This window comes from Myotis nattereri (assembly GCF_964212035.1).
Source record: "Myotis nattereri genome assembly, chromosome: 3".
NCBI classification, from domain to species: domain Eukaryota; kingdom Metazoa; phylum Chordata; class Mammalia; order Chiroptera; family Vespertilionidae; genus Myotis; species Myotis nattereri.
In genome coordinates, this window is record NC_138077.1 from 189,245,895 (window position 1) to 189,258,087 (window position 12,193).

Consider the following 12,193-nt stretch of genomic DNA (forward strand, 5'->3'; position numbering starts at 1 on the left):
CTCTGTGCCACTCAGTTATTTTAATAGCAGTGCTTTCAGAGCCCTTTTACATTTTTTGTGTGTAAGAAATTCAAATGTTAATTTCTAAGCCTAGTTTGGCCAATCAGATGGAGGTCTATAATGTTTAGAGGTGAATGTAAAGCTTGGCATCTCCACTAATTGATATTCAGAATGCTTAAGCTAATTTAGGGAGCTTGGGTTTCTTTTGCAATAAGTTGCACTGCTAGATGGGACTTTACCTTTGCTTTTCTTAAAGGGGCAGATAATTTGTAGGCCATCCGCTAAAACTTAAGCCAGGCTGTTTGAAGGGTTTAAAGGGAATGTGTTTTTAGTTTCCATTTATGCCTTTAACATTAAACTCGAAGACATGTTTATGCTTCATGTTCTTTAACCATGTAGAGGAAGCAAGGGAAGAGTTGAGAGAACAGGTTTATGACGCCATGGGAGAAAAAGAAGCAAAAAACCCAGAAGACAAGTCTTTGGTAAAGCCTGAAATTGATAAAGAACAGGAGACTGAAATGGAGAAGGGTGAAAGAGAAGATATGGATATAAGTGAGCCTGCAGAGTTACTACAGGAAAAAGTTGAATCAACTCCAGATCACTTAACTGAAACCACTGAAGAGGCAAAAGGAGTAGCAGTATCAGGACTGATTGAAGCGGAGGTCATTGCTGGGAAGCCAGAAAACGAAGCACCTGATGTTGAGGAAGGAAAATCAGTTTCTGTAACTGATGTCCAAGAAGAGTACAGCGAAAAAGGGGGTCAGGACAAACAGGAAGAAGTAATTGTGAACATAGAGGAGAAGCCAAAAGAAGCTTCAGAAGAGCAGTCTACTGTGACTCTAGAAAAGCAGGCCACTGCAGTGGAGGTAGAAGCAGAGCCTATAGATTCAACAGTCGAGCCCGTGGATGTGGGTGGGGATGAGCCAAAGGAGCAGGTAGCTGCCTCTAAAAATGATCTAGGAAAAGCTGTTCCCGAGCAGTTGGTAGGGCAAGAAATGCCTCCTGCTGAAGAGTCACCAGAGTTGACAACAGAGGCTGCAAAAGATGAATCACAAGTCTCTGAGAATCCTGGGCAGGAGGCCAAAATTCTCCCTAAGGATGGCACAGTCAGTGGACTGTCAGCTGCAGATGAGACTCCTGAACCAGAGACTAATGCAGAAGGATTAACAGAAAGAAATGATGGCACAGGACTAGAAGAGGGCAGGGCAGAGTTGGTTCCTAACCAGGAGGAGACTAAGCTATCTCTAGAAGAGTCTGGGGCAGCTGGAGATGGGTTTGAGACTAAGGTAGCCCAGGGGGGTACTGAGAAATCCCCTGAAGACAAAGTTAAGATAACTGCTAATGAAGAAACACAAGAGAGAGAAGAACAGATGAAAGAGGGTGAAGGTAACCGGGATATGCAAGACCTGCAGTGGGTGGAGTACATTCTGGATTTGACTCACTAATCATGGGTAAAAGTCAGTCTTCCATTCAGGATTTTCCGTCTGCCTTTGGATTAGGAAAGGGCAAAATGAAAATGGGGGTAGTTTAAAAAGGTTGTGATAAGTTGAGCAAGTTGAATCAAAAGCAAGACTTCTTTAGCTGGCTTATAAACTAACGCTTTTACTAACTGCAAAATAGGCCTTCTTTGATTTCTGAGACTTGGCTAGCTATTAGTAACTTGTACCATACTAGCCAGTAAAGCTGGATGGGGGTGGGGTCAGTAGGGAAATAGTGGGCTAGGCTGGCAGAGAATGCTGAATGGATGTTCACTTGCATGCCCCTGAATTGTTTTACTTGCTGTTCACATGGTTCATTTTTTCTGCTTTAGGAAGCAGGATTAGAGCAGTAGAATCCACTGAACCTGGTACACTTAAGCAGGCATGCCATTTAAATTCAAGTTCACTCTTGAAGGCTATATTATGAGAGTGAAAGAATTCTGGTAACCCTCTTTAAGCCTTCAGAAGCATTTAAAGGCTATTCACATTAGTTAAAATTAGACCCTTCCAAAAGATAACAAAAACTTAATTGGCCACCTTGCTACTTTCTCCCCTCATGTTTGCTTTGGTTGCCAATCTGAAATTTTTGTTACTTAAACATTATAAAGTGGGTGCTTTATAGTATTATTTAGTCTACTTTTGATTCAACGTAACCAACATGTATAAGCCTCTAATTAGTAATTAAAAAATTGGCACATCTGAATTAAGTTGTACTATGATTTGAGGATTCTGCTGTCTATAAGGTTCATCTAACGTTGGTATTAATAACCACAAATGTATACCAATTAATCATATAATTGACAGACTAAGATTTTTAAAGACCCATTATCAATATTTGTAGCTCATTCTGATAAACTTGTACCTATGTGCAGGTCCTTGCACTCCAGCCAGCACAGGCATGGTAATCAGAAATGAATTTGGCTCTAAATGGTAGCACCATTGGACTGTTCATGGGCTTTTAGAAATTCGTTTAGGTAAAGCACAGAACTGAACTTCTCAATTTTTAAAAACTCCCATGTCTTGATCTTTAACGATAGTGAGCAAGAATAGTAAAAGCTCTGCTGGCTCTTACAGTTGGACTTTGAGTTATAAGCTACAGTAGAGATGTCATATTTCTCCACAGATGTTCAAAAACTATTCAGTTGGATCATCAGTAACGTGTTGTTAGAACTCTCCCATACATACATATATCTTTTTTTTTTTTTAATATATTTTATTGATTTTTTACAGAGAGGAAGGGAGAGAGACAGAGAGCTAGAAACATCGATGAGCGAGAAACATCGATCAGCCGCCTCCTGCACATCCCCCACTGGGGATGTGCCCGCAACCCAGGCACATGCCCTTGACCGGAATTGAACCCGGGACCCCCCAGTCCGCAGGCCGACGCTCTATCCACTGAGCCAAACCGGTTTTGGCCATACGTATATCTTATTCTATAATAATGCTATGTAATAAGTAGTATTATTCAAGTTGTAGTGATGAGGAAATTGAGGCTTAGGGTTACATTAATTGACTAGGGTCAACCAGTAAGTCCTAGTACTGGAATCCAACCCTAGATCTAACTTGAATATATTGTTCTTCCTAAGCAGCCTCACTCTGAGGAAAGTAACTTTTATCTTCTCCCTTAACCACCTCCTATCAGAAATTTATGTGACAACACAATTGCAGAAATCTTGTGGTTTTCTCTTAAAACTCCATTTCTTTTTTTTTTTTTTTAATATATTTTATTGATTTTTTTACAGAATGGAAGGGAGAGAGATAGAGAGTTAGAAACATCGATGAGAGAGAAACATCGATCAGCCGCCTCCTGCACACTCCCCACTGGGGAAGTGCCCACAACCCAGGTACATGCCCTTGACCGGAACCAAACCCGGGACCCCTCAGTCCGCAGGCCGACGCTCTATCCACTGAGCCAAACCGGTTTTGGCAAAACTCCATTTCTTACCACCTCTTGAGCTGTGCATATCCCTAATAAAGAATATTGGTCTGGTATTATTTCTAGTGTCATGCTAGATATGATTGGTAAGTTAATAGAATTCTAATATTGGAGGCATAAAGTTTGGCCACACTCAGTTGGACTATACTAGTCAATCTGTAGTGGTTATCCTGTAAGAAGGCTAGAATAGCTCGAAAATCATATTGCCTTTACTTTGCTTTTAGCTACAAGATCAGAAAAATGGTATAAAATAGTGTCTCCCTTTTCTCAGAAAGATGATAGGCATACCACACGATTCCATTTTTAGAGAATCTTGGAAAATATGTAAACAGCTCTCTGGACATCAGGGCATTTCTGTTAATACCTGGGTATTGGTTACCAGGTTGGAAAGTGTCTTAAAGTAGCGGCTTTCTTATTTTTTTTTTTAAATATATTTTATTGATTTTTTTACAGAGAGGAAGGGAGAGAGATAGAAACATCGATCAGCTGCCTCCTGCGCATCTCCTATTGAGGATGTGCCCGCAACCCAGGTACATGCCCTTGACCGGAATTGAACCTGGGACCTTTCAGTCCACAGGCCGACGCTCTATCCACTGAACCAAACCGGTTTCAGCAGTGGCTTTCTTATTAACCTAGCTTCCTCTTCATCATTCCATGAGGGTAGTACAGATTCCTTGAGAAAAACCTGTATTGTTCTCACTGTTGTAAGAATTGTAATTTAAAAATTTGATATAAAACTCAAAAAATTAGGTATATTTTACCAAATTAGATGTCATTTTCTAACATTCTAGTCTGAGTAGGAACAGATACCCAATCATTAAGAACAGATAGAATAACAAATATTTTGTCAATTTTTCCTGCAAATTGAGAAGATAAAGTCTGTTAAGAGACTACATAGATCCTTACAACCTGTCATTACATAATCTGTTAGAAGACAGACTTCATTGTCAAGTCAATAAAACCACTCATCTAGTTTAACATGAGGGAACTAAATACACAAACCACTTGGAAATTTGGTGTGGAAAAATATGCTATATGGTGATGGGTATTTGTATTTCAAAAGTACTAAATTAGCCCTGACCAGATAGATCAGTTAGTTAGAGTATCATCCTGATATGCCGAGGTTGCAGGTTCAATTCCTGGTTAGGGAACATAAGCAGCAAACGAATAGATAAATAAGTGAAACAACAAATCAGTCTTTCCCTTCCTCTCTCTAAAATCAATTCATTGCCCTAGCCCAGCCGTGGGCAAACTATGGCCCGGGCCGGATCCGGCCTGTTTGAAATGAATAAAACTTAAAAAAAAAAAAAAAAAAGACCGTACCCTTTTATGTAATGATGTTTACTTTGAATTTATATTAGTTCACACAAACACTCCATCCATGCTTTTGTTCCGGCCCTCCGGTCCAGTTTAAGAACCCATTGTGGCCCTCGACTCAAAAAGTTTGCCCACCCCTGCCCTAGCCAGTTTGGCTCAGTGGCTCAGTGGATGAAGCGTCAGCCTGCGGACTGAGGGGTCCCAGGTTCGATTCCGGTCAAGGGCATGTACCTCGGTTGCGAGCGCGTCCCCAGTGGGGGGCGTGCAGGAGGCAGCTGATTGATCTCTCTCATAGATGTTTCTAACTCTATCCCTCTCCCTTCTCTGTAAAAAATCAATGGAATGTATTTTTTAAAAAAATCAATTCATTTCTATATTTACATTCTCACAGTAGGTTGTTAGGAGACAATATTTGAGCTCTTTTACTGGTGTTAACAATATTAATGAAAGATATAAGAGGTGGTAGCACATTATACACAATTTATGAATTGTCCGTTACCCCGAAAAGCCCATTTTAATCACATGGCATGCTGAACTTTACATGCTGTGTAGAGCTAATTATTAATAGTCCTTATAGGTTATTGACTTGTGAGTGTATGTCAATTAGGTAAAATATGGTGTCATTATGGCTGCAGATTGTAACATGTTGCTGGAGTGAAATAACCGGTTATATTACTTTTCACTCAAATTCTGTACATGCCAAAGCTGGCTGGAGTCTGTGACATGCTCACTGGTGAGAGTTGGTAAAGGCTATGCTTTTCTCTCACAGCTCCATTGTGGGAAAGCTAGTCTGTTCAGTATTCTTGCTCTGAATGAAGTAGAGAATTTTAACTTTTAGTACTTTCTCAGCTTTTTCGTAGTATTCTCTAAAAAGGAGCTTAAAGATGCCAGGAACACTGGCTAAAGATGCCTCTAAATTGCTTCTGGCTGAGTATATGGGAAGTTGTTGACATTGAACAAGAGGCAGTAAACTGTCTTCATCTGAATGATCTAAATCAGGGGTGGGAAACTTTCTCTTTTTTCCTGGCAAGGGTCATTATAACATCATTTGCTTAATATAATTCACTTAACATAAATTTATGTTGCTATGAAAAAAAGTTTATTTGTTGAGTTTCCAGTCCTGCCTGCAATTACCTTGGGAAGGCCAGACAAAGTGCTTTCTGAGACATTACACGGGCCCACAGGCCGGACCTTCTTCACCCCTGATCTAGATTAACTTTTAGAAAATAAACACTTAGCATTTGATTGTTGAAGGTCTGAATTATAGATACTACAAGATAAGACTTGAATTAGACTAATCCCTGGCCTTATTTATATCAGCCAGTTCAAATGTTGGTTGGTTTGCCTTAGCATCTGGCCTGTCCTACCCCAGAATATAGGTTATTTCACAGATGCTTATTGGAATCTGACTAGTCAAAAGATACCTTAGTATTCTCAATACTGAGGAATTTTTGCTTGCAGAAACTGAGGGCTCAGAAGAAGAGGATAAAGAAAATGACAAGGCTGAAGAAACACCAAATGATTTAGTTCTTGAAAACAAGGTAATCATTTGCTCGATATATTTTGCCTCCTTATTTTAGGGCTGTAGTTTTATTAATTAGTATATGTGTGACTGTTCATGTCTAGACATCCATTTGATCTCATTGTTAAGACCCGCTGTAGGTTTTAGGGAAAAGTCTGAATTTTGAATCCTATGTCAGGTTTTTTTAAGCCATACTAAATTATCTATTTAGGTTTGTAATCTAAAGATGCCTGTCTTGTACTTCTGCCTAATACCAATGATTTGGATATACTTTAGTCACTTCAAGAAAATGAAGAGGAGGAGATTGGGAACCTAGAGCTTGCCTGGGATATGCTGGATTTAGCAAAGATCATTTTTAAAAGGTAAAACTCTTGGTGCGTCTAGGCCAGCGGTTCTCAACCTGTGGGTCGCGACCATCAGAAAACACATATAGCATATCACATATTTACATTACAATTCATAACAGTAGCAAAATTAGTTATGAAGTAGTAACGAAAATAATTTTATGGTTGGGGGTCACCACAACATGAGGAACTGTATTAAAGGGTCGCGGCATTAGGAAGGTTGAGAACCACTGTTATAGGCTCAGATTGGGAAGTTGGTGGTTGCAAATAGAACCTAGTTATGGTTGGACAAATTCTGTTAAGGTTTCTGACCATATTTCCTTGTTTTAGGCAAGAAACAAAAGAAGCTCAGCTTTATGCTGCACAAGCACATCTTAAACTTGGAGAAGTTAGTGTTGAATCTGGTAATACATCTTCCATTTTACTCTTCCCCTAATGTACTCCCACCCAGTCTTTTTCAAATTCCTTTATTTTTTAAAATATATTTTATTGATTTTTTTTTTTTTTTTTTTTTACATAGAGGAAGGGAGAGGGATAGAGAATTAGAAACATTGATGAGAGAGAAACATCGATCAGCTGCCTCCTGCACCCCCCTATCCACCCCCCGGGGATGTGCCCGAAACCAAGGTACATGCCCTTGACTGGAACTGAACTTGGGACCCTTAAGTCCGCAGGCCGATATCCTATCCACTGAGCCAAATGGGTCAGGGCTCAAATTCCTTTAAATCAAGCTTGATCATAAATTATGGGCGGTTAGCTTTAAAAGGACAGTAGGTTTGGGTCCCTATAGTCCCTAGAACAGTGAATAGTATTTCCTAAAAGTCACTCTAACTAAAAGTCTTAGTCATTTTGATGTTTTTTTTTATAATCAAGGATCATGAAATGTAAATTGGGGAGCATTCCCCCAGAATAGTCTAAAATTTAGATGTACTATAGTATTAAATGCTTGCTATTGTTTTTCTCTTCATTAGAGAATTATGTCCAAGCTGTGGAGGAATTCCAGGCTTGCCTAAACCTGCAAGAGCAGTACCTAGAAGCCCATGACCGTCTCCTTGCAGAAACCCACTACCAGTTGGGCTTGGCCTATGGGTACAACTCTCAGTATGATGAGGCAGTGGCACAGTTTGGCAAATCTATTGAAGTCATTGAGAAGAGAATGGGTGAGTGAGCATCAGCTGTTTTCACAATGATTTTGATGGATCCAGTAATTGATGAGGTAAAAGTGAATCTTTTCGTGGTAATTTACTGATCACTTCAACCTTTGTAGCTGTACTCGATGAGCAGATGAAGGAGGCTGAAGGATCACGTACTGAATATGAGAAAGAAATTGAGGAGCTGAAGGAACTGCTACCTGAAATTAGAGAGAAGATAGAAGATGCAAAGGAGTCCCAGCATAGTGGGAATGTAGCTGAATTGGCTCTGAAAGCAACTCTGGTTGGTTTGGTTTCCTTTTCAAGTTTTGATAATAACATGTTCTATATTGTTGAAGGCATTGTGGTATTAGTGTTCTGTTGGCTAGGAATCTTAGGTATAACATGGTTTCCAGGGAGTTGGAAGTCAGAGGGAACGTGAGAACTCGTCTAGATATTCCTATCAGATAGTATAATGCTTAAGACAATATACTCCAGATTGAATTTGACTCCTGTCTTTGCTGTTTACTATATATGACCATGAGCGTGTTTGTTTACTTTTCTTTGCCTTAGTTGTCTGATCTGTAAAATGGGGATGAAAATAGTACCTGCATGTTAAGACATTTCTAATGGTGTAAGACAAATAGTATTTGTTTAATAACTATAAACGGTTGTGTCCATCTCTGAGAATTCCTCTGTATAGATTAGTGAGGTGTTTGAAGGCTTTTAACCCCAGATTGCCTGTCTCTGCCTTTTGGTGATAGGGTGTCAGGATGATAGGATATGGAGGATTTGGTTTAATTTTTTTTCTTTTTTAATATATTTTTATTTTTTCAGAGAGGAAGGGAGAGGAAGAGAGAGATAGAAACATCAATGATGAGAAGGAATCAATGCTCAGCTGCCTCCTATGCTACACGTTGGACCCAGCAGGCAACCCAGGCATGTGCCCTTGACTGGAATCGAACTTGGGACCCTTCGGTCCGCAGGCCAACACTCTATCCACTGAGCCAAACCGGGAGGGCAGGTTTAATTTCTTTAGTTAGGTCTCACCCAAGGATATTTTTTCCCCATTCATTTTTTTTAAATACATTTTTTATTGATTTCATAGAGGAAGGGAGAGAGATAGAAACAGCAACGATGAGAGAATATCTTTGATCTGCTGCACACCCCACACTGGGGATCGAACTGTGACCTTCTGGTTCATAGTTCAACGCTCAATCACTGAGCCACGCCAGCTGGGCTCCCCATTCATTTTTAGAGAGAGAGATACATTGATCTGTTGCCTCCTGCACACTCCTCTGCAACCCAGGTATATGCCCTTCGCTGGGAATCGAAACCCAGACCCTTGGGTCCACAGGCTGATACTCTAATCAGGGTGCCAAACCGTCCAAGGCTTAGGTTTAATTTCAACACTCTGTATACCCCAGATTGGGTCTGGCAGGTAACAGGCATAGGTAGAGGGGGTAGACAGTGTTGCTGCTATATGGGGCCACTATTATTTGAGGTCTTAATCAGTTGCTTTGATGGTGGGTACCTGTTGTAAGCCTGTGGGTGACCCTATGGCTTCTATCCTGGGACCCACTGCAGTTTGTCATCTTCACAGGTAGAGAGCGCTACTTCAGGTTTCACTCCGAGTGTAGGAGGCTCTTCAGTCTCCATGGTGAGTATTCAGGTTTTTTGTTTTGTCTCTTTAATATTAGACCTCATTCTTTGTCTCATGTGGTAGCTATTCATTGCTAACAAAGGCTTCCTTTTTGTCAGATTGCCAGTAGAAAATCAACAGATGGTGCTTCCTCATCAAATTGTGTGACTGATATTTCCCACCTTGTCAGAAAGAAGGTAAATTTACATGTCATCATTTCTTTTCTTTTTTCCAAATACACAAGGAATACCTTTCTTGGTGCAAAGATATTTGCAAAGGTGGTAAGGATTTGCAAGTAAAGATAGTTTTCATCCCTACCCAGGTAGCTCAGTTGGTTAGTGTTGTCCCACTGTGCCAGGGTTGCTAGTTCAATCCCTAGCCAGGGCACTTACAAGAATCAACCAAGGGATGAATAAATAAGTAAATACAAATAGATGTTTCTCTCTTCCTCTCCCTCTCTCTCTTCCTCTCTCTAAATAAAGTGAGTTTTTAAAAAGGTACTTTTCCCTTGCATACTTCTTAAAGCAAAACTCACCTGGCCCAAGGACTCATCCAGAAAGCTATTGAGGAGGATTGGTCAGATTGGCTCCTGTTAGTAAGCTGTCAGGTTTTCTTTCAAGTCATTTAGTAGCAGACCTTCTGATAAATTCCTATGAGTCTGCCTTTTGACTTTGGTTTCAATAGTTTTCTCTTGTGAGAGAGTCTAAATCCTGCTTTATTTCCTGACTCAAATTTAGTATATTAAACTTGTGATTTGGTTACTGTTCAGATCTACTACTCACACCCACCCCACCCTTCCATTAGAGAGGCTGAATTGGTATGTTGGGACAGACCAATTTATTCTGCTTTGCCTCCTGTGGGTTGAGAAAGACCCTAAGAGCTATGACTCCTGTTCGGGCTCTTTGCATACGACAGGGAGAGGGGTGTTAAAGAAGTGTCATTTTAAAAACATTAAACATGTTTGTTGAAGATTTTACAATTATATCTTTAGCGGAAACCGGAGGAAGAGAGTCCCCGGAAAGATGATGCAAAGAAAGCCAAACAAGAGCCGGAGGTGAATGGAGGCAGTGGGGATGCAGTCTCCAGTGGAAATGAAGTTTCTGAAAACATGGAGGAGGAGGTGGGCAGTTAAAGCAGGGCTTGGACTCTTGCCTCATTTCCCCTTGTTCTCAGGGCCTGGGGAAACCAGTCCTCCCAAGTGCATGTTCCCCACCTTGAGCCTGTTTGGATTGCTTGAGTGTAACCTTCATAAAAACAATGAGGTTATTCAGGAAACAGTTTGGTATGGACTATAGGACATCTCACTGGCCAATGGAACCTATATACACACCACGAGTCCTGCTCTGTGAATGTATGAGAAGGCTTACTTGTCAAGACCTTGGGTCACTTCTGCTTGCTTCTTTCCATGTAATGTATGAACATTGGCTCTGTCAGCCCTATTACAGAGTGTTTAAGAAATTGGATTTATACTTTGGTCATTGCCCTTTTAGTATGGGAATAAGGTAGCGTTTAGGGGACTTGTTTTGACTGAGGCCTACTCAGTTGTATAAGATGGAATGGCTTGAACAAGGGTGACTTATGCCCAGGCTCCCTGTTTATCTTCCAGGCTGAGAATCAGGCTGACAGCCGGGCAGCAATGGAGGGGACAGTGGAGGCTGCAGCTACAGTTGAAAGCACTGCATGTTAAGAGGGAACAGAGCCTTCCTCCCAAGGGAAAGTGTTTTTGTATATAATGTATTTTTTCACTTTTGGGGGATTTTGTATAACTTCAATAAAGATTGTATGCAAAGGTTGAGGCTTTGATGGCTTTTTTCTTACATACTTACTGAATCTGTGCCTTGAAGCACATTGGTTTTATATAGTGACTAAAAGTACTTTTCCCCCCTTTCTGTTGAATGTTCTAATCCAAATTTCTATTTAATGTAGATGTGATCAAATCAAGTGTGGCTGCTGGCCAATGGTGCTATATTTTTTCCATTTTAAATACTTGAGAGAACGCAGCTGTCTTGCAAAATTTTGGTGGTGCTGTCCCTGAATGGGGGCTACAAAAACAAGACTTGGTGACAATCTTACTCTTTGGTGCTTATACTGTGTGATGGGCTCTGTGAGCTGATAACAGCCCTTAAGCCAGGCCTTGGGTGGTACCTGTCTTTAATTATTCCCCTACTACAACTAGGGCCATGATCCTGTCCTGGGGAAAAAACTTTGAAGAAAACTGGTATGCTCCTTGTAGAGAATTGAGCTTTCTGGACTGAAAGTGGCTAAGGGACTGACCATGATGGACACTTTGGGTGTGGTTGGAAGAATCTGGGGAGGCTGGCTGGTTGAGATATGTTATTTTCTGTACAGAAAGGTTGAACTATATCAACACTTGGAATTGTTACCCATCTGCAGTTTTGACTTCTCAAATAAACACTCCTGGAAAAAAAACAAAACACTCCTGGTCTGGACTTGTGTTTAAAGATTTTAGAGTGGGATCCTGGGCTTTCTGGAGCATTTCTGTGTGGAATTATGGTTGAAAGGCAGTAACTCTACTAGGGATCTAGTACCAAAATCCCATTTAGGTCCTCAGCGATGTCCAAGGCACAGAGCTGTGTGAGACTGGCAGAGCTGTATTTGACTCTGACCCTGACTCTTAGTTTAAAAACCTGCTTTGCATTGGGCACTATTTATCTCCAGATTATAATAAAGAGCTAATATGCAAATGGTTGTTGTGCCCTTGCGCCCTTGCATCGGGGTTGGGGGACCTGAGGCTACACCGCCTCAGGGCAGGCCGGGTATGAGTCTCGTGTGATTTCAAGGCGTGCGTGGGTGGGTAGGGACT

General features: G+C 40.8%; 1 protein-coding gene across 3 annotated transcripts in view; it reads left to right on the forward strand.

Annotated features, from left to right (window-relative positions):
* The window catches only part of NASP (nuclear autoantigenic sperm protein), a 28,960-nt gene extending 17,169 nt beyond the window's left edge, over positions 1–11,791 (forward strand). For 2 of the 3 annotated variants that reach the window (XM_081085855.1, XM_081085854.1), the window contains 9 exons: positions 6,193–6,272; positions 6,530–6,615; positions 6,928–7,001; positions 7,569–7,757; positions 7,865–8,031; positions 9,331–9,387; positions 9,489–9,566; positions 10,361–10,489; positions 10,976–11,791. In XM_081085855.1, the coding sequence (XP_080941981.1) occupies positions 6,193–6,272; positions 6,530–6,615; positions 6,928–7,001; positions 7,569–7,757; positions 7,865–8,031; positions 9,331–9,387; positions 9,489–9,566; positions 10,361–10,489; positions 10,976–11,056 (941 nt within the window). In that variant the 3' untranslated portion in view covers positions 11,057–11,791. Of the gene's footprint in view, positions 1–399; positions 1,387–6,192; positions 6,273–6,529; positions 6,616–6,927; positions 7,002–7,568; positions 7,758–7,864; positions 8,032–9,330; positions 9,388–9,488; positions 9,567–10,360; positions 10,490–10,975 lie in introns of all 3 variants that reach the window. The other variant, XM_081085853.1, reaches the window with a different exon arrangement.
* The last annotated feature ends 402 nt before the right edge of the window (positions 11,792–12,193 follow it).